The sequence below is a fragment of the Trachurus japonicus genome, chromosome 5 (assembly GCF_045865225.1).
Source record: "Trachurus japonicus isolate A0001 chromosome 5, Traja_1.0".
Taxonomy (NCBI): domain Eukaryota; kingdom Metazoa; phylum Chordata; class Actinopteri; order Carangiformes; family Carangidae; genus Trachurus; species Trachurus japonicus.
This window is the reverse complement of record NC_140911.1, coordinates 31,969,835-31,993,415: the sequence shown is the minus strand read 5'-3', so window position 1 is coordinate 31,993,415 and position 23,581 is coordinate 31,969,835. Positions and strand designations below refer to the sequence as shown.

Genomic DNA, 23,581 nt, shown 5'->3' with positions numbered 1-23,581 from the left:
CAGTACGAGTAAGAAAAGAAAGACACATGAGAACATTAACAATGCATGTTTGAATTAGGCTTTCAAGAAGCTTCTTAAAAATAAGACACACCTCTATGCTGCCACCTTGTGACAGGCTGCTGTTATAAACTGGATTTAGTCTCATCTTGCTCATGTTTTAATACTAAGTCACGCTCAATAGAAACCGATGAATATTGGAACTAGCTGGATAAGATGTTCAACAGTGTAAGCGCGCCAACAATGATGCACTTTGTGTTCTTTAGAGAATACATGATGGCAGTGTGTGCAGTGGGAGGAGTGTGGAGTCGGGGGTACTTTATCAACTTAGAGGCTGAAGTGGAACACCAGCGCCATCTGGTGGAGACCAACTGCTACTACTGCACATCCAAGACCTGAAAACATCCCACAGCTTCTTAAGATGTTCAGAATGGTGGGATGCTGTTCATTCTCTGTACTAGTATTTGCTGATTTTGTTTTCTGCGGAATAACTGCAATGTTGTGGAGGGTTGTTTTTTTTTTCTATTTTATTTTATGCCTGTATTTGAAGTGCTCAATTATGAGGATGTTCTGTTTCTTTGTTGTCTATCACTAGCTGAATACATAACATTGATTCACTAAAGGAGCTATGAAAAGTTATTTAAAGTATAGATATATTCTAAGGCAGGGGCGTCAAACTCATTTTAGTTCTGGGGCCACATGCAGCACAATTTGATCCCAAGTAAATACATTTTTGCTTTTGTTTAAGTGCAAAGAAGCACACACAAATGTACATTATTAAAAACGTTTACATTAATGAACTATCCTTTTACAAAACATTATGAACATCCTGAAATTTCTTAAGAAAAGTACAATTTCAACAATATTATGCCTCTTCTGTCTTCTATGTAATTTTCACATGCCACAGGCCAGATTGGTCATTCCGGTGGGCAGGTTTTGGCCCACAGGCCGCACGTTTGACACCGTGCGGCCTGTTCAAAAGGGTCCCAGATATAATGCATCCATATGACCATCAGAGCTTTCTGCACTGAACAGTTAACGTAAAGCAAAGATACATTAAGGCAGAGTTATGGTCAAACATAGCTTTGCATGTATAAACGCCTAAGTGGAGGTCATTACCATGTCCATTAGTGTTAAGTCACTCCAGAAATCTATACTCCTCCAGTCATCCTCCATATATCTCTAACATGAGACGCGAGTCTTCCTGTCCCGTCTGACTGAACTCTAGCTGGCTCCTTTACCTGCTGCCTGGCTTGTTCAGGCAGAGGTCATGGACACTAGGGAAAGTTTTTCCGGTGTCCAAATGGACCTGCTGAGTGGTAGTATTCTGTTTCAAGGGCAACATAATAGAAATGAGTAACCCTTTACCCTGAACCCTTTAAAATCTTGATAATCAAGAATATGAATAATTTAAAAATGAGGAGAAGCTTACGTAGTACCTGCTAGTATTCATTCACTTATTGGTGTTTGAGTATTAGTACAAAGACCCTCCATCATGTCTGACTGAAGTACCATCATTTGTCTTTGGAAAAATGTGTTTTTACACAGTTAAGTTTCCCAATGGTGTAAAGCTATAGCATTCTTGAATAGCATTGAGTATTTCAGAGGGTCTGCAGATATTTTCTGAATCAGAGGCTCTAAGTTTCTGTGTGTAGAAGTGAACAAGCAGGAGAGAGAAAAAAAAAGACAAGGACTCGTTGGCAAAGTTTGTGAGAAAAGGTGACGGCACTGCCTTCCTGACCACAGGCCTGAAATAATGATGAGTTTCAGTCAGAGGTTGCGTGTACTTGCAGACCCAATTGCAGTACTAATTACCGAATTGCAGTTGATCACGATAGGAAGGAACTGCAGGTCCTGGCAGGACTTCCTCTGCTGGATGAACTAACACTGCTACTGTGGTAAACCAATACGGAGGCTTAAACACACAACACCGAAAGCAGCTGAACACTATTGCTGAAGCAATGCTGAATGAGCTGAAGAAATTGTTGAATCAATGCTAAATTAGATGAAGAAACTGCTAAAGCAAAGTTGAAAAAGGCTAATGCTAAAGCTGAAACATATAACTTGCAGGATGAGATAAAATGCCTTTTAAAGGTAAAAAGCAGTAGAAAAGAAAACATTGAAATCCTGCATATTTAGTTTCTGCTTTCAGCATTCACACTAAATATGATAAATCACACTTAGATTTGTCAATCTGCTGGACTGAAGCAGAGGCGACTGAATTATTCTGTTCAAACGCAGTTTGTGTGTGTTGAGGGCGTGTAAGCAGGTTACTGTAGGAGGTCGTCTGAGGTTTGTAAATGGAGTAAAAAACCGCACACGCTCTTTGCAATATTAACTCCTTCTCTGCAGGCACACTCGCAAAGCTGCACCCAAGCCTGTCATGGGCCAGTGGCTAAGCTTTACACACCATGTAGGCAGCTTGGGGCATGGTTACATGCCAGCAGTGGTGACATACAACACTGCCTGCAGACGACGGTCACCAAGACATGGTAACAGCAGCCAGCTATACTGTATGTGCTTTCTGGTCAGTGGGCTCGGTCAAAAACAACAGCAGCCATGCCTGTGTTTGATGAAAGCTATCCATGTCCATAACAATGACAACATCAGCTTAACAGGCCTCAAGAGTCAACACAACAGCCGCTAAGCCCGCTGCACAGGGTCAACAGTAACAAGCCATTAAATAGCTGTTTGTTTTCCTTTCACTGGGCTAGTGGTGGCACAGACAAAATAAACACACGTTCCAAATGTTATCTCTTGTTCCTGCTCAGTGGTGTGACTCAGTGGTGTGACACTAGTGTGACATCCATACATTTTCTCAAGATGTAAATTATATGATTAGCCTAGTTCTTGGCTTTTTTTTAATTACATCTTGGTGTTACTACACATTCAATACCTGGTATATTTCTTTTTATTATTATTATTATTAGTTTAGTTTTATTCGATCTTTTGCACAAATTATTTACAGTCAAGCATAGATCACAATCAATCGATCAATCGAATCAATCTTTTAATACATTCCTTAGTTCAAACTTAGTTGATAAATATTACAGAGATCGAAAAAATGTAGGCTGAAGCTATCCAGCTTATGAGTGCCTACCCTTTAATTCATAATTTCAGTTAAACCATTAGAGCTCTTCATGGTTTCAGTGTAACAGAAAGAAGCAGATATCTTATAATTAACAAATGAAGACAAAATAAAGAAAAAATAAATTATTAAATATTATTACAGTTTGATCAATCCTGTTCATAGCTTTCTATCATACTGTACTATGTTTTAATTTATTTTTAAATTATGTTGTTTGAGATCCTCTGGCAAGCTAATCCACAGTTTTACTCCAGCCACAGAGATACACATGCTTTTTAATGTAGCCTAGTATTTATTCTTGGTTATTTTAAGTTAGGTTTTCCTTCTTAGCTCATATCTCCCCTCTTTTTCCTTTAACTTTTTTAAAATACTGTTAGGGAGTTAATTATTCTTGGCTTTGTATATTATCTGTGCAGTTTTAATTTGTACTAAGTCAGCAAACTTTAATACTCCCCATTTGATAAACAGATTATGTGGTGGTTATATCCTGCATGATTTGCTATCATTATTATGACCCTTTTTTGCATAATGTAAATTACATTACTGGTATTGTACCTTGATGTAGTATCGACAAAATTCTACATATGACTGTGCATGAACTTGAATATCTGGGGGGAAAAAAACTTTCAAGGAGCCAAAACAAACTGATTTTCAGACTGTACATTAAAATAAAGAATTTCAAATCTCATTGTACTGACAGAAAAATGTTCAAAGTAGAAGAATAGCATAAGCCATAAAGGAACCCTTAATCCAATGAGGTATCTGAGATATTCTGAAACACATTTTCACTGTTTAAACAGCATTGATCCCTTCAGTTAGAGGATTATAATAGGATCATAAACCCGACTCTGGACACGGCTATATTTAAACCTGTATTACAGTTGCAACGCATTGACCATAAATAATATTATTGTTACATTTACATTAGTGGAGTCTTCTAGTCCCATTTTGATTAGACGTAATTATTTCTGTTTGACTTTATGGGGCAGAATTCTCTGTATGGGGCGCAGGGACACATGGACGGAGCAGCAGAGAGAGCGTCTACATGATCAAGGGGAAAAGGAAAGAAAAGTCTGAGTGAGATTTTAAGGGGCCAGGTAACTCCTTACGGGAACAGTCTGTCCTTCCCATGTAGCCGGGCAAATATGTCAGCGACCTAGATGATTAAAATAAAACCTGAGCCCCAGTACCTTTGCATGAGTACGGTCTGACCAGAGGACAGAGCCAGACTGTAGTAAAGGATATTAACCAGACTGTAGTAAAGGATATTAACAGAGAAGAGGTAGATAAAAATGTTCCCCACAGCACATCTGTCTCTGATGACCGGATATATCCAAAATAAAAAAGCAACAGAATGGAACAAAGTGGCACAAATGCACACCTGTTTGGTTCAACCTCACATGTCTGACCACCTACAACCACAAAGCTGATTTTCAGCACCCCGCCTGCCCTGCCCTGTCCGGACCTCCACAGCATCTGAGTCCCTGTCCAGCTTTGCCCCTCTCTTACCTGTACTTCATGCCTGTCTGATAGGACACACACTCCTCCAGCGCCAGGCCGTTCATCTTCAGAAAGTCTTCCATGTTCTTAATCTGAGCGGCGACCCTCTGCTCCCGGAGCCTCTGCAGCTCGGCCTGGTCGGTGGGCCTGACCGGCGGCTGATTCAGCCCCTGGTCCGAGTGGTAGCGGTTGATCCCGCTCCGGATGCTGTCGCTGTATGACATAGACAGCATCTTGCCGCTGCCGCTGCTGCTGCTCTTCCGAACACCGCTGCTTGGCGCTGGAGGTTTGGGGATCTGCAGGTTGTCAGGAGGACAGTAACTGGACTTGCGCCTGCCGGGAGCCCCCCGGGGACCACTGGCGTACCCTCCCGCAAACATGCTCCCCCCCTCCCCCTCCTCCTCCTCCTCCTCCTTCTTAAGATGCTGAGGCGACCCGTGCAGCGAGGAGTAAAGTAGGGACGCGGTCGGAGCGAGGAGCCGACAGGGCACAGCCACCTACTTAAATAGCACCTGCTCCCATAAAAAAACAGCTCTCCTGCTTGGGGCAGCACACGGCCATGCATCCTGTAATCAGAGTCGCACAACAGAGCCCAGCACCACCCTCCCCTGACAGGTACACAATGGCTGGGTTACACTGATAGGGAGCATTCAGGTGAGTTACTGGTGATTAAGGAGCAGGACCAAAGAGAGCACATGCTGTCTGCAGAGGGATGGGGGGGGGGGGGGCATTCAAACATGCACCAAGCTACAGGAGGGGGCATCGTTCCTATAGTCTCTCCTCTGATTCTGACTGGAATAAAAAGGAGAGCCAAGTGATAAACTTTCTGAGAGCAGTCCACAATACACAATACACTCTAAGTGTGTCCCACAAACAGGCATGAAAAGCTCTGTAAGAATCCTGAAACAACTGAATAATATGAACTCGCCATAGACCATTAATGTAATACATATTTAAGTATTATTTATGTTTTTACAGTATATTGGTCTAGAGAGCTCAGCCCAACTGTTTTTTCTTTAAAGAAAAGTTTTTGATTGAACATCTAAGCCCTCCTTCCTCTGCTAAATGCACAACTTTTTTTTTGTTTATATGATTTCAGTCCTCTAAGAATTCAGCTCTTCATAATGTGTAGTTCTCAATTTGATCAACAGAGGGCAGCACTTTGTCGGTCCCAGCATCACTACAAGAATGCAGCTTTATACATCTTGATGTCAAATGCACTAGTCAGCGCTGACCACAAAGCCTCTTTCTTTGTAAGGGTAGTGTAGACTGTGATTTAATATTAATGCATTACTAATTACACTGTGATAGAATTCTCAGACACACTTACATTTCATGTTAATAAATGACTTCTATGTGAAAAATGAAAATTAGATTACATTAATTAAACTAATAATATAAATGTAAAAGCTGAATCAATCTTTGAATCAACCTCTGAAGGGTTGAATGAGCTGTAAACAACGACAACAAAAAAGATAGAGACTTAAATGTTCCATTCCAGGATAAATTCCCCTCCAAGTTACATCTTATACAGTCTGTACCCAAAGGGTTTGTGATTTAAAGAATATACGTTTATTACAAAATTCATCAAATATCAACATCAGACATGATTAAGTTTCTGGCCAGATAAGGCGGATCAATCTGAATTACTTACGGTTATGTTTTATACTACAATATTAATGAGGAAAATTTCATCCATAACAATTACTTTTCACAATCTCTTCTAAGTCACCACCTGAGAATAAGGAACATATGCCTCAATGTTGGTTTTAAATATCTTGTCAGGTCTCTATATTGATCTTTCAAATCAATTGACAAACACTTTTAGCAGCACTTTCTTAGTCGATGTACAAAACAGCTCACAGAGCCATCATAACACTGACATCACCCCACAAAAGTGCTATTTTTAAGTGCTAGTAACAAAACATCAAATCTATCACATTAATATAAGTGTGGATATGAATTACTGCTTTCAAATATTCTAATATGGAAAGAAAAAACAGTCCAACCCGTTGATGCCACTGTGGCGTGACTCGGGTCTCTCCAACAAGTTGCTTATTATTAATTTCAAATGTCATTAAAGTTCTTTCCAAGTAGCTGGTTTGCTCACAGAGAGACAGAGGACATGAATAAAGGAGGAGTCTCCAAGATAGGCAGCATGCACCCACACACACACACAACGCACACATAAACACACGTTCAACATCACTCAGACAACCCCGTACATTCACACAAACATACAAACACACTCCCGAGTGAAAATCTTTCCTGGAACTCACCCGGTTTCTTGGGGGTCGGCTCATGAGCGAGGCTGTGGGGTGCCAGTCTCCTCTTATAAACACACTGCAGACAGTGATGAAGCTGGCCCACCCAAACTGGGAGTGTCTTACTAGGAAACATCTAAACCAATTAGTGAATAAGAGAGTGCATCCCATTCCCTCCCCTCACCACTTGGACCATACTCTATCACCACAACCAACACCTCGCCTCCTCCCCTCGCTGGGAGATCTCATGGAAGAAATCCATTTATGTCATTTAGTGGACCCGTCTTGTTTCTGCTAACCGCAGCAAATAACATCAGCCCTGAATTATTCACCAAAGCTTTTGCACTAAAAGCCTCTGATTGTTGTTCCACAGGAAAGAATACTAAGAGCTGGACAATAATGAGCCGCGTGTGTGCGCGCAAACGCAGGGGTGTCGAGCGAACATATACAGTACGTCTACAGTACACGCGCGCAAATAGAAAAAGACAAACCGCCAGGCATGTTCAAGTATTCTCAAACCAAGGAATTATGGAAACCACACTGGTTAAGCCTGTTTACAGCATCTTAACAGCCCTGTGTTCAGTTCAAGGTCAGAATCATGTCTGATAATAAATAAAACCCTGATAGACAAAATCTATAAACAAAATATATGCAATTACAGTCACTGATTCAAACAGTATCAAGTAATCTTTATCAATATCTCAATAACATAAACCAAAACTAAAATCACACTGTCCTCCACTGGACATACGTCACTCCACTCCACACAACCGTCTTGCACACAGCATGGTCTGTGCACTTTATTGAACACAGGAGGTGAATTTGGATATTGCTCGATTGCACGTGACCAATCAGCTTTCAGTTGGTTATTTTGATTGCTGCCTTCAGAGAGATCTTAACTCTGTGAGCTTGATCAATGGATTCAAATGACTGAAAATGGACTCCATGAATAAACATATTCATTTACCAAGATGTTACTGCCCCGACTCCATTCACTGTGTTCACTCTAATCTTTTTAAAGGGCTACTGTAGTTATTTATTCATTAATGAGTTTTGCTGTTCTTTAATAATCAATATTAGCATTTTGAGCTGTTTACTTACCTGTCTTGTCTTGGCTGACCAGGCCAGGTCTAGCTGGTTACTATGCTAAGTAACTATATTCAAAGAAAAGAAGTGATAGAAATAGAATAAAAACATGAGGGTTGTGAACCACTGGTGAGCAGAGGGAAGTAAAAAGTTTGACGGTGAACTCAAAATATTCCTTCTAGACTGGTAAGTCAACAGCCGTTGATGCTAACGGTGACTATATAGCATTAGCAAAACTTTATTTATTTTTTAGTTATTTGTTCCTAACCTATACAGTATGGCAGATGAGACATATAGAGGTCAAAAGTCAATAGCACTCACTGTCAGGAAAGCACTCAGCTCAAAAACTATAAAACGGTTTAATGATGAACATACTAAAGCTGCTTTTAGTAAAGCCGGAAATACTTGACTAAAAGCAACCTGCGTATAAAATTATAAAAGTTACGGCTCTGGACTGGCCACGTCATGTGTACAAATAGTAAGGAAAAGGAAAATACTGCAGCACTAATGTGGAAAATAGCAATATGATGTGTACACAACAAACAGTAAAGTGAAGACAGAGTTGAGACAAATTAGTAGTGCGTCAACCAGTACTGATGTTTGTGTGAGTTATAATGTTGAAATGACTGAAAAGACGGAAACGTCTGTTCCCAGCATCCATCTGTCCAGCTGTCAGGAGTGATTGACAGCCAGAGATAAGGGACCTAATTGATCCTTCCATACAGTACGTAGGCCAGCGGGAACAGCTAGCGGAACAGTTTGCACTTTAAAAGGACAGAAATGTGCTAGGCGCCAAGATAAAAATCCAATAGTGAGCTCATTACAAGCACATCCACACAGTCAGGGGTTTTTATAACTGGATCAGCAGAATAAGACCTGATATAAGGCCATAAAACATGATCCTAGTCTAAAGCAGCAAGAAGGACTGACCACCTAAAAGCACACTACTGGAGGAGTGAGCACCAGGTACCACAGAGAGAACATCATCTCATCCCTCACACCGATTAAAATGATCTCCCGGCTTTAAGGACACAACAGATCACGGTGAACTCCCATGAGGTCAAAGAAAGATGCAGCCAGGAGAAATGATGAATAAAGGAAATGTCTATCTGCTTATTCATGACAGTATAATAAATGTGTCTGGAAATCGGCTCAGCATAAGTTTGACAAGAATGACAGTGGGTGTCTCAGGTGTCATGGCTAAAAAAATGAAAAGTGAAAAGAAAAAAAGAAAAAAAACGTAATTTGAACCCGACAGTTATTGTTGAGTCAAAGGTTTTTCTGAGCAACCTTGCAACAAAATCCCTCATCACCCCTATCATGTTTAGGCTGGATAGTGCATGGCCAGCTAAACAGTAGATGATAAGTGTTATCTGTGCTGCAGAGGTTTACTGATGGCTGTATGGTTTTAAATGACAGAACAGTAAATATATACAGCAAGGTTATTACTATTAAGTACAAATGATACAAAATGTATAATTCACAAACGTAAGACTTACAAACAAACACACAACGCACATGAAAGACGGTTCAACTTTAATAAAGCCTGCTCTGCGACAGCGACAACAAATTGGTGGAGACAGAGACAGACAGATACCTGTAGAACTGCAGCTGTCGTTTGGGGCTCCCATAACGAGCGCTGAAGACGTTGAGGGAAAAAGAGGAGAAAGGAAAGCCTTAATTAATAGAAGCAGGGAAAGGAAGACGTTAGCAGTGGCGTCAATGTAGATGCAGAGGCATGGCAAAATGTAGAAGAAAGGAGGGCAACACTTTATAATAAAGTACACACTATTACAGAACATTACGAGACAGAGTTGTTTTCGAGGTAAGTGCATTTGCCTCCAAAACAACTCCGTCTTGTAACTTTCCGTTATTATCTCATAGTGTGGTGAATGTGCAGGTCACAACTTGTCCACCAGAGCGTTTTGGAGTTGTTGGATTGTGTATTTGATGAGTTTGATGAGGGAAACCAAGAAATTCCATTAGCCTCAAACCTACTCCTAAAACTAAAGGGGTTATAGCAATGGACCAATTGGCCAAAATGTTGAACTATCCCTTTAACTAATGCTTAATAGTTAGTGTGTACTTATTATAAAGTGTTACCGAAAGGAGGAAATACAGTGGAGCTAGAATTGAAGAGTGCAGTTATTTGAGCTCATACATCTATTTGATGATACAATAAATAATATTATAATAATATTTTCAAGATGTGAAAATAGCTCAAACTTCCAAACCTGAATCTAGATTGATCCACATTCCACATGTTATCTTATTCATACGCATGAGAAGACTGTCAGATCAAACTAAATTTGGATAAAAAAGTTCAGAATATATATTTTTTAGTACATATTATAAGAATTTACATATGCATTACAAGAGCCTTTAATTTCTCCAAATGCCTGCTTTTTAAGTCAGACAGCACTCACAACAACAAGTTTGTAATTAAATAAGGTGTATGAGACAAGTTCTGATCACTGAGCTCATTAAGCAGAGGACAGACTCCTTGTCAGATTCATCTCATTCCAAACATAAAATAGAGTTCCTTTTTTCTTTCAATAACGAAAAAGATTCAAGATGTTGCTTGATTTGTCTTCTATTCAACGATTTAAAAAGAAATATCAAAAGACAGGCATGTAAGACTTGTGCACACAACAACAAAAAATACCTCATGACACTTATCACAGGAATGTGAAAAAGAAACATGGAGCTTCTGTTCTTTGTGCAGTAGCATAAGAATAACAAGTGGTCAATGTGCATTGTAAAATCTATCCTTTAGTCAGTGATTAGTCCAGGTAAATTCAATGACTTGTAATACTGTGAAACAGTAGCAGCAGTGAGCTCCTGTAGGAAGAGGGAAGTTCTGAACTGCATTGATGTGCTAAGAGCAGGCAGCTACATCATGTCTCGGTGTCTCACATTCCCCAGTCAAATAAAATCTAAACCCACTTTTATAGTTAGATTACTCAAGTCTGTAGAAGACGACTTATCAATCAACAGCTTTAGTTAAGGAGAACAAAACCTGTGGCTGACAGTCACAGCACTGTATCTGGTTACACTGGCAATGTGTAACACAGCTCTAAAGCTGCTGGTGAAGAGGAGTGGAGCAGATGCTTCTTAATGATGCTAGCTGATGAGGCTCTGGTGCCACATGCTGGTGAAACATTACAGTGCAAGGCAATCTAACTGAAGATGGATGAATGTGTCTGTCTGTCTGGCCGTCTGCAGGAACAGCTTTTCTACATGTCACTTGAAATGATTAGACTATCAGGGCTGTGTGGCCCCCTGACGGTTTACAGCAGGGTTTGCTGTCATTGCGTGGCCTTGTATGTACTTCACTTATCACAAACAAACCGAGTCATTTGAGTGCATCAGTTCATACATTTAAAGGTGTTCAGAAATGGCCATTTGTCCTGTTTGTCGTGCCTCCATCTATGAGTTTCCACGAGTTGTATTCAATGTTTGGGGCGAGACCGATTGATGGATCCAACAATATCAGTGGCTGATGAATCGTGAGCAACGTGACGCATAATTCATGTGCCTGCATTATCCAATGCGAGAAAAAAACCTACCCTACTTTCATCCTGGATTTACTCAGAATAGAATTTTGCACAAAGTTTGGTCTACATCGTCTGATAGATGAGTTATTACGGTATGCTAATGTTAAGACCCACAGTGGGCTCAAATTCAATTTTCTTTTCTGGACACGGCACAGCCTTAAAACAGTGCACATAATCTGACTGATATCTCAACACAGAGCTGACCCCTGTCACCGTTTAGGGTATAGTTATAAGACTTTACCACTTATGTCTGCATAGGTAAAGGTTACAGTGGGGCAGGAAATGGTTAATAAACATCAGTCCTCGATACTAAAAAAAGTATACTAAAAGATACTAAAATTAAAGTGTGCATACCGGTATGTATGACAAAATATGTCAGTGGCCTAAAAGTAATTAATCAAACATCTCAACTTTAATTGCTACTCACAACACAGTGAACGCACCTAAGTTTCTGCTGTGAGTCTATTTAAGGACAGAATGCAAACAGCTTACCCAGGTTTATTTTTTCTCCAACCTGTGCATTGTACACCACTCATCACAATAGATTTTCAAAGCAAGCAGCATCAGCACGACAGAGTGATACAGTACCTGGAGATTTATGTGAACCCCTGGGCCCAGTTGTTCAAAATATAATCAAAACGGATTTTGGATAATGAATTGGATCAAATCTTGAAAACAGGTTGTTTTCCTTTTCCCCAACTACTTTTCCCCAAATTTAATGACATTTTAAATTTGAATTTTGAACTTTGAATTTGAAACACATGGGAAAATATTCATAATGTGTTTTACTAATTTACCGTATATTTGCTTTTTTCTATTTATTTAAACAGCCAGACCAGATGGGGTCTGACATTGAAGAAACAATAAAGAGTACAGCAAACAATACATACACCAAATTAGGGTTGTTCGGTATACCGGTACTAGAGTGGTACCGGGGTACTGACGCATTTAAAACGGTACCATACTGTGCTTAGATGGGACCGGTACTTTCATTTTGCGCCGCCGGCAGCGGTGACGTCGCAGCGTGAAGTCGCCGCATTGTAATTTGAGCCGAGGCGAGCGAGTGAGCGAGTCACAAACGAAGCAAGGTGCTTTTTTTTTATTACCGTTACAGCGCCACCTGTCCACGTGCCTATGTTTATGTGTGTCTGTGTGTGTGCGCGCGCCGCGCGCGAGAGAGACGGGCCGCCACAGACTCGTTAATTAATGCAAACAGCTGGTTGATAAGTTCGTTTTTACCGCGGATCACCACTGGCATGCTCTCTGTCTCTGTGTGTGTGTCTCTCTCTCTCTCTCTCTCTCTCTCTCCCTCTCTCTGTGAGTGAGTGAGTGAGTGAACAGCGCTACGCGGAGATGAATTAACGGAGCGATATTGCGTTGATGGGGGGGTGGGGGGGGGCTTGGTCTTGATTCTGTGGCGCTGCATATGGGAAACAATAGGTGTGTGTTTGTGTAAAATGAACGTTTGTGTTTCATTCTATAAACTACTGATAACAATTTCTCCCAAAAATTACAACTGGTCAAAATAACAAAAAAAGATGCAGTGTTTTCAGACCTCAAATAACGCAGTTGATAATCATTTTTAAACAGACCACTAATGATTTAATTTAGGAAGAGTTCAGTACTGATGCATATGTTATAGTTCTAAGATTTTCTATTAAAATAAAGTCAATAATGACATTTTTTGTGTTCTCTTTTTATTTGGAAAAGTACCGGAAAGTATCGAAAAGTATCGAAAAACATGTTGGTACCGATACCGGTACCAAAATGTTGGTATCGTGACAACACTACACCAAATAAACACACTCTGAGTGAGCCCATGCTGCTGTTCTACCTGTTTTTTTTTATCTACCTAGAAGCCTTCAGTGTGATATACTGTACAGTCACAGCACTCATTATCCAGATTTGGTCATCTTGAAAAGTTTGGATCTGGATCAGACTGATCCAATCGAACTTTGCTTCGAACAACTGGGATAAAAGTAAGACGGATTGCGTGATCCTGGATAGCAAAAAAAGGGATTTCAAAATCTGAATAATTTTGATCCAGATTACAACTGAGCCCTGCAGATTATTTATTGTAGATACTTTGAAGACGTTGATCAAAAATAGCCTATTAATTAACATATTCTTCTAACTGGCAGTTAGGTGCAAATGTGTACAGTATGTGCAAATGTCTGGGCAGACATTACATGTCCATCAACCCACCTGTAGATCATGCCCGGTGAGCCAGTCTGTCGGAGGGAGAGGCGAGCGGGGGAGTCTGTGGTAGATTCAGGATACATGGAGGCAGGAGGGAGGGGGCGTGGCCAGCCTGCCGGGGAAGGTGTTCTCTCAACAGAGCCACAGGGAACAGTAGTCTGTCACTGGTCAGAGCCGCTGGAGAGGACAGAGAGAGACACACACACACGTGTTAATCAGTGATGTTGTGGTCAGTGGGTAAATTGTCCATGAGGGGGTCCCAGAACACCACATAAACCAGATAATTCCTATATTCTTACTTTACTATATGGCTAGGAGTGTTTCTATGTCCTTTAGTTGTGTCCTTTTTGTTTTCTTTTTTTCCTGCTTTCCTCTTTATTCGTGACAAAATTCACTGGTTGTGTCACTGCGTGATGATTGACAAACGGACGATCTATGAGTAACTTCATAGAGAAATAAAATCCCATACAAATTAAGCACTGGTTGTGGTGTTTTTATTTCTGCAGCAATTTAACCTCAGTGTTTCCTTACAGCACACGTTGACTAAAGTTGGGTGGCCCTCTCTCCGTAACACTTGCCCGCCCAAGCACTGTCACTGTTTTTTTGTTTTTTTTTGCAGAGCTCGATTTCTAACCCTTCACACCAGTGAGTAACACTGTGACTCCACATCAGCAGAATTAACTGTTAAATATTCTCAGACGGGCTAAAGGATCACTTAGTCATGACTCTGCTGGCTGCTTGTTGGGGACAAAGAAATATTGAACATATTGCTAAAGCTGAAATAGTGAGTCAGTCTGACACACAGGAACAGTCACCAACAAGAACCGTCAGTCATCAGAGATTTAATGTCAAACGTCACAGGGATAGATTGCATAAACTGGATATGACACACAAACACCATCGTACTGCCAGAGGACTGAATACAAATCCATCTTAATGCCAGCAACATAAACAATCTGAGCTTGTTTGACCAGCGCCCATGAAAAGATCAAGTGGTGATAATGATCAGTACGTCCCCGACCCGACAAGGTCAGGAGCATGAGGGGGTAATTAAACAACAGCGTGCCATTTCTCCCACAGCACCATGGAGACAGGGCTCCATATAGAGACTCTGCCTGAACCACCGAACCTGTAGTTGTTGATCAGTGACCACCTGGTGAAAGTTAAGTAGGCTACAGTGAGGAGGTGGTAGCCTAAACCGGCAGTTCTCAAACTTTCTTACATCAAGGACTCCTAAATTGACACAAATTAGACCACGGACCCCCATTGGACAAAATTTTGAAGCAAACACCAGAAATACACAAATAGGCCTATTTGTTCTGAGATTGAAGAACATTACTTTTTTAGTCAATATATATTAAAATTAGGGCCAATGGCATGAATTTGTGGAAATATTGTAAAAAAAAAAAATATATATATATATATATATAACATATAACAAGTGGTAAAATTTCTCCCCCCCAAAAAAAAGGTTTAAAAATTCTAGAAAAAAGTGGTATTTCAAGAAAAAAGTTGGGGGCCCCTTTCAATCCTCCCAAGGACCCTTGTGGGTCCCTGGACCCCACTTTGAGAACCACTGGACTACACTACAATCTGTAAAGTTGTGGCAGTTCCCGACTGCCAATATTTCAATAATGCACCAATTCTAAGAAATTGTTACTTCAGTAATATTAACTCCACTTAAACATAGAGCATTTTAAATAATGCAAAAGCTTGAAAACAGCAGTCATGTAGTAAGGAGTGGGAGGCAAGTTTGACGTGTTCTCCTTTTTCACGGGACTGCTACACACTTGCACCACTAGATGGAGTGATGGCCTCATTCTGCAGACATGAGCTGAATGAATAAACCATCAAACCCATGTAACCTCTGTAGTTTCCCACAGCTGTGAGTTGGAGAATTGCAACATCTTCACAGTCAAGGCTCCTGACACCGGACAGGAATACTGTGAAGAATTACCTGGACTGTGGTAAAAAAAAAAAAAAAAAAAAAAAAAAGCCAGCAAGCCTGACAGAGTCAAAGACAACAAGCTGCACAGAGTCAAAGACAACAACCTGCACAGGCACTTCAGCTTTTTGATAGAGCTTCATCAGCCCGTCACCGGTGAATACTGTACTTGTGCGTGTGGATGACAACAAACCGTGGTTGATCCAGCGCTTAGAGCGACTGGATTCTATGAATAATTCAAAGTGTCTGCCCAAGAAACAGGCCACTGCTGTAGAGAGAGAGAGAGAGAGAGAGAGAGAGAGAGCTGGGCATCAGTGAGGGGTGGGTGGGTGGGTGGTTACGTACTATAACGCAGATGCCATTAACTTACACACCTCATCAGAACGTTTCAAGTCGACACCACGGCCTCGGAGGGAGGGGAGCGACACTGCTGATGTTTTAGCCCAGTTTACTGTAGCGCAGAAGATAAAGACGACAAGAACAGTCACAGCAAGAGAGCGGCATCTATGTCACCCCCTACCCTCACCCACCCGACCAAGCTGCGAGCTGAGCTGCTGCCATGTTTCACCGGCGACTTCACTCGTTAACTGACATCACAGCGATAACATGAAGGTGACTTTCTCCTCCCATCCATTTCCCAGACAGGCCAATGAGGGAGTCCCATGTTCCCAAGGACTCATTTAACGCTCCCTGCCCTTCCATTTCAATCACGCCGGGACGGGACACAGGTCACCCCGGCGATCAGGTGATGATGATGGCGTGACCCTGATGGATAAAAAGGCACGGCAGTAGATCTACTACACAGCGCAGCAAAGTCCTCCTGGATCGTTTGTCACTGATGTGGATTAGAGGACGTGGTGGGCCGGCCGGGGTGCTGCTAAAGCAGACTTTTGTCAAAGAAAAAAAGCTTCTTATGCTTATTTGTTCCGAGTAGGATTTAGGACACTTAGGCTTATAACATCCCAGACGGAGAGAAATTGCAGAATATTCAACATCATCTATGTGTTATGCGTTTCTGTAAATTTATTATCAGCGAGGGCAGGGCTCTGAAAAGCCAAGGAGACCGTTACAGTACAGCTGTGCAGCTCAACTAGCAGCCATTGCTTTATCACCATTGCAGCCAATAACACTAAATAACATATAAAAAGAAAGCAATAAAGGAAAAGGAAATGTATGCAAACTGTCAAGTTCTACACAGCGAGGACATGAAACTAATGACTTCACCAGCACAACACCACAGAACTCATATAAACTTGTGTTCAAGTTACTGTTACTGCATCTGAGTCTCTACTTCCACCTCTACTTCCAATCTGAGCACTGATTAATACCCTGCACTGAATTTAAACACAAGGCAGACACCAGTTCCATTAAAATCCTACAGTGAAGCATATTTAAAGTGAAAAGTGGAGTCAAATCTGACCTGTCCAATTAACACAAAAAGAAAAAAAAATCCACATGGGGCCTTCAGGCTCCAGTTTAGATCTTTCTGCAGTCAAATATAGTAACTTATCATCTGTTTTAAACTAGTCAGATATAAAAAAAAATATGTGTTACACCTGATCAGTGGCTGTGGCCGATTGTAGAGCAATGCACCAGTCTCAGGGATGCCTGTAGTGAGCTGCAGTTTGAGAGGATGCTGCTGCTGCTGCTGCTGCTGCTGCTGCTGCTGCTGCTGCTGCTGCTGCTGCTGCTGCTGCTGACGACTGCAGCAATGCGGTACAGTCCAGACTCATCCTGACTCAAGTTAGAGGACTCAGATTTACTGCACTAATGGGCCAAGGTGCACTTTGTAGATTAAAACTGCAAACGGAGAGAGATAAGGAGTACAAGGAAACACAGTGTTTCAGTGTGACCATCCTGTGTCCAACTATTTGGATGATGAAAAACTTCAGACAGGGTTACAGTTCGGTGTATTCATAGAGGCTGAAATGTATTTCTTCTTTGTGCCTACTGTATGTGTTCCAATGTTTTTGTCAGAAAGAGATATGAATCAGTGTCTAAGTGCCTTCAGAATGGACCTCCTGGTTTGTATGTTGTCCTGTAGCAGGCAGCAACACGCCCACACTGATGCAGCCACTGGCATTTCTGATGCAGTGTTTCTGTTGATGTGAACACAGCCTGTGTATGCTTTCATGTCATGTCAAATTGTTTTACAGTAATGTGCATGGGAACACATCGATTGTTTATTTTTTCTGCCTAAAAAAACAATAAAACTCAATATCATTGTCTATATGTCTCCTGCTTTCTGCCTTAGATAAATATCTCACATTAACACAGAAACATCCTCTATTTTAATCAGCTAAATCCATCAGGATAATTGATCAGATAGTGCTGATCGGGATCATTACATCATCATTGATCTGTTGTAATTTACTGCACTTCTGACACATTTTAGCACTTTTCTACCCAACCTTTAGCAGAGGATTTCTTAATTCATCCACTAACACATCAGTATCAGAAGCCCATGATGCATCCACTACATCTGAATTACACAGCCATGAAAACATACAAAATGATAATGTACAATTTTTACTATTGCTCACTTGACATTGTAAATTATAGACTCATCATTACACTACACCAGGACAGAAGCACTGGTCAGAGAGGAAAAGATTAGATAGACTGGGAGAGATGGTGCCCTCCTCTATCCAACAAGCAGAAGTCATGGCAAAAACGTGCATATCCATGTTCCCTTTTAAGCTCAACTCATACACCTCAATCTGTGCTAAACAAAATGCAAAATTGAGTCACAAACGGCAGTTCTTCATGCTCTCTATCCATAAATCCACCTACACCCAGCCCGAGTGAATTCCCTCTTGAGACAGGGCTTACGTGAGCGAGGCGAAGCAGGCAGGCAAAGCAGGCAGGCAGGCAGGCAGCGCTGGCCTGGAAAGCACAGCACGGTGTTGTGTAGTATGTTGGCAGCTGCAGAAAACACACATGGACTGGAGCAGATGGCTGCGGAAGAGGGAGACAGGCTAACAGACGAGAACTGCCGGGGATATCCTACATGAGGGCTCTGTCAGGCAGAGGGAGAGAAGAGCTAACTGTGTTCTCCATCCGGCTACAAAGAGGATTCAGACGGAATCTCCTCTTCCTCTTTTTTTTTTTTACTCTGTGACATTCATCAAAGGATCAAAGTCAAACCATGTAAAGATGTGAATCCATGTCAGTGTGCCGCCTTCCCTCTCATCATCCTCAGAAATATAAATGGTCTCCTCTCTGTTAAGCTGTGGAGGGCCCTTGATTACAGAAACAGTGCAGGTCACTGGCTGCCAGAAGAGGGGGGGGGGGAAGCTATCAGCAATTTGCATAAATAGCCTATTTATACAGCAAACTTCTGATACAAATCCTCCTCCCCCCCAGTTAAAAGAAGTTAAAAGCGCAACTGAGAGGGCCGCTGTCAGAAACCATTACATTCTAAGACAGCTGCAGATGTTTTACACAGAGAGGTTTACCACATATTATAATCAAACTGTAAGCCCTGGCCGTCATCAACCGCCACGCCAAGGGTCTCCATAGATTAGAGAGGTCTCTTATACGTACATTGAACAACCAACACGCTTCGATCTTGCCTTACATTTTGATTACATTAAACTCTTGAATTTGCCCAGTCTATCATGCAAATACAAGTCATCACAGCATATCGCAGTTAACCCCAGATGTTTCTCTTTAAAATGATTCTCAATATGTTTAGAAATGGGTTTGGACGTTTTTGCCAAATGCTAATTTCACAAAACTGTCAAAAAAAATTCCATTCCGATCCCAAGGACTGAGGCTCATAACATGAACAAGCTTTTGCTTTTGCGTATAAATAATACATGAAGTACCCACATTAAGTCTAGTACATATCTCAGACTACCTGGTAAGTATACCAGTATGAGATATATGGTCCCAGGTTGGCTGTATCACTGACAGGATGAAGATGAATCAGCACTCTGCGTGTCCTTACTCAACATTTCGTGTGCTGACTAATAGAGAATCCCTAACATTAAAACAAGCTGCTATGGATAGAAACTGCTACAGAAAGAAAAAAAAGGCAGGTACTGACACCACCTAGAAATAGAAATAGAATTAGTTGACTATTGCAAGCTAGTCAGCAAGGGGCTGTTCAGCTGACTTGCGCCTGTGAAGCTGAAACAGAGTGTGTGCAGGCACTGCAGGGAGAGAACATGCTGCAGTGGAGCAGGAGCATCGAGCAGCGTGCTGCAGTGGAAATATGAAACCAATCCATCTTTTCTTCTGATTCCATCCCAGCTCTCCTTCTACAGACCACAGACAACCAAAATGAGGCCAGGAGAGACAAGTGTTTCTCAGAAGTTGTCTCCATTATTCCTAAACATGGCACACGATATTTGTCCATCAATACAAAGCAGAGACTTGAGGAGCTTCAGGATGGATCATGGCGTCAGACTGACCTTTTTCACCATATGCTAAAAATCCTGTTAGCCTATTTAGGTGGTGATGTTGGAATGAGCTGTGTGTCCTTGTCTACCGGTTCACAAGCCTATTTAAGTCCCAGCTGTAAGCAGCCAGAGAGAGAAAAGTAAGATTAGTAATTCATCTCACTTTTAGCACGGCTGCCAAATCCCTCCCACTACACATCCTGTTCAAGTACCACGTATCACTGCCGTCCGCATCGCTGCACATGTAACGACACATGGGCACGGGGCAGGCTGCTCTGAGGAGTTCAATTTTTAGTTCTGCATAGGTGAGCAGAAAGCATTAAGTTGACAAAAACAGAACTGGGCGGAGGCGATCAATACGTCTAAATCCAGGTAGTCGTTTGGGAGGATCAAGACGACAGCAGCAGATCAGTAAGAGCTACATTAATACCACTAGTATAAGAAGACTAAGAAGACAAACACATGCCTGGTGTTTTGCCTCTGTGGTCATGGTAAGCATCTATAACATGTCTAAAGTTTTTTGTCCCCACAGTGGAGGGACTTTAAAGAGATAGTTCAACATTTTGGCAAATTGGCCCATTCCCATTGCCATTATCCCTATAGTTTTAGGAGTATGTTTGTTACCTTTAATTGTTGGTGCAAGCTATTTTTAGAACGGCGGAGCAGAGCTACGAGCTGCTCAGAGCTATGCTACGGAGGCTAATGGGATTTTTTGGTTTCCCTCATCAAATACACAATCCAACAACTCCAAAACGCTCTGGTGGACAAGTTGTGACCTGCACATTCACCACACTATGAGATAATAACGGAACGTTAGGAGACAGAGTTGTTTTCGAGGTAAATTTATGCAAAACAACTCCGTCTCGTAAGGTTCCGTTATTCACAACTTGTCCACCAGAGCGTTTTGGAGTTGTTGGATTGTGTATTTGATGAGTTTGATGAGGGAAACTAAGAAATCCCATTAGCCTCCGTAGCGTAGCTCTGAGCAGCTCGCAGCTCTGCTCCTTCTTCTAAAAATAACTTGCACCGACAATTAAAGGTAATGAACCTACTCCTAAAACTATAGGGATAATGGCAATAGGCCAATTTGCCAAAATGTTGAACTATCCCTTTAATGTTGGATAGGACTGAGTGCTGGCTGGGCCTGGCTAAAAAACAAGGTCTCTGATATCATGCCTGACTGTAACAGCCCTTCTCAGTGAATCATCAGTAAACCAGTGAGAGAAGTGCCCAGCTCCACATCCGAAGGGAGGGGACTACTTTCCTCAAAGGAGGTTACTCGGTTGACGTAACAATAACCATAAACACAGGCGCTATAGCCGCTGGTGGTGTTTAAGTTATCATCTGGATTTAGCGTTTGTGTCGTCAGCTAAAGGATTCCTTCCTGGACTCTGTGCAGATGGCAGAGGGCCACGCAGCATAAGATGAGACATTTAATACTCATGCTTCTGCTGCTGCTTTTCTATTTATACAATTACACCCAACATTTAAATAGATTGCTCAATAATTCACAAGGTTTTTCGTCCTGATGTCTCCACACAGAAGCCCTTGATAACACTACTAGTGTTTTTTTTATGTTTCCAGCCACACAGGATTCAATTTTCTCTCTCAGGGTGTTACCATGCTACTGTTGACAGATGCTGTTTCTAACTGACAGGGAAAACATTGAGAGTATAGTCCAGAGTTCCTAATGAAATCTGGCACAAATGCAAGCGAGTGGCCGGCGGCTCTTTGAGCAGAGTCTGAGTGGCCCCCGGGAGAAGCAGCCTGCGGCAGCTAGCTACCAGAATTGGGGAGGGAAAAAAACATTGCCTGAAAATAAGGAATGGGTAAAGGAGGAGGAGGAGGAGGAGGAGGAGAGAAAACTGCAGCAGACGTAGTGGAGAAAAAGCTGAGTTGGCAGGAGAGAGCAGGCTGGTCCAAGGAGGCACTGTGGTGCAAAACAGCAGCGCTATGCATCACTTCTCTCCATCTCAGAGCTTTGCTTCTCACCTCTCATGGTCTGTGGTAAGGCTCAGCTCCACACTTGGCGGCAAGCACCCTCACATTTCACAAGTCTGTCACAAGCTACTTGTGTACTGAACATTTAAAACCAATACTGGGCCTCTGCGTTTTGTAAGTTTACTGTAAACTGACTAGACACTAGACAGTACTGTCGGTCATCAGTGATGGGAATAATGGGGCTACTTTTTTTTCAGTAACACGACAAGTAATCAAAAAAGTTACTGTTACCCCCGTTATAACGCTGTTACCGTTAGTGGCAATAAAATGCGCCGTTACTTGTATCAAGAAGTTCCATCACAAAATAATCCACCTGTCAAAGTGTATGTTGTATACACAGTATACAGTCCATCAACTAGTTTGAAAAAAGCTGTTTATCAGGAACTAACCAACTCACTCAGTATTCCTCCGCACAATAAATGGAAGGTCAGGGTATGGTTAGGTGGACGAGTCCAAGTAATTTGACACAATAGTTACTTTTCCTAGAATTTACAGTAGTTAACCTTGTCACTCACTTTTGGGGGAAAGTAACTACGGTAGTAACTATAGTACTAATGTGTATAGTAGTAATGCGCCCAACACTGTTGGTCATCTAGAGAGTTCTATAAATACACCGGAGGGTTTGGTCTGTGTAGGATATTCTAGCAAAGATCAAACCTGTGACCTTTAAGTAAGATGATGGTCTGATGGTTACAGCTTCCTGCTGCCACTTCACTGGAACCAGACATGCTTTTCCTCTTTCTCTCTGTGTCATCCTAACTAGTGCAAGGTCACTGAGGAACTAAAGAGGGAGGTGATGTTATGACTTTTTTTCTACATCTCATACTGCTGCAAATGTGCCCCTCACACTTTCATTTCAGGCCCTGTCATGGTGTCGGCGCGGCCGAGGATTGCACAGGAAGGAAAGCGCCACCGCTGTCAGCTGTGATGCAGACCAGCTTCTGTTCAGTGTCATCAAGTACAGAACATCAACACCATCTTTGAGCATTAGGTTTCACATTACATTCAACTTAATTTGCTTTGGGATGGCCTTGAGCCCAGGGGCTTAAGAAGCTGATGTTATGATCCCCTTTTTTTGTTGTCATCCTCCCTCTGTAACCACGGCCACGTTCTGTTTCTACTGTGTGTTCACTAAGGTCCAAAGGTCAAAACCCATCTAGTTAAAAACTAAATACTATATTCAGACAATTAGACTTGAATTCATTAGATCACAAATTCACAGTATGATATTCAAACTAAGATAAAACACAACGTTCCCCCCTGATGATAAATGTAAAATTCAACAATACAGGTATATTACACAAAATATGCTTAACTTATTTCATTACAGTGGTGAAACATTTTAGAAAATGTCAAACTTTCAGTATACTGTAGACTATATATAATATATGCTGCTAATTTTGTCTCTGTACGCATCTTGAAAGGGAAAGGACGTTCCCTGTTCTGTCACATTTACAGCCTATCTCAGCCGACAAGGAAGATGGGCCACTGGTGGAAACTGGAAAATATCTTGAAATTGTCAATGCAACAACCTTATG

At 41.6% G+C, this 23,581-nt stretch overlaps 1 protein-coding gene across 6 annotated transcripts in view; it reads right to left on the bottom strand.

Moving 5' to 3' along the window:
* Nucleotides 1-23,581, bottom strand: part of kcnab2a (potassium voltage-gated channel subfamily A regulatory beta subunit 2a) — a 94,846-nt gene that overhangs the window by 45,691 nt on the left and 25,574 nt on the right. For 2 of the 6 annotated variants that reach the window (XM_085777503.1, XM_085777505.1), the window contains exons 2-3: nt 13,698-13,868; nt 9,533-9,574 (exon numbers count right to left, since the gene is read on the bottom strand). In XM_085777503.1, the coding sequence (XP_085633629.1) occupies nt 9,533-9,574; nt 13,698-13,774 (119 nt within the window). In that variant the 5' untranslated portion in view covers nt 13,775-13,868. The remainder of the gene's footprint in view (nt 1-9,532; nt 9,575-13,697; nt 13,869-23,581) is intronic. The other 4 variants (XM_085777506.1, XM_085777507.1, XM_085777504.1 and 1 more) reach the window with 3 other exon arrangements.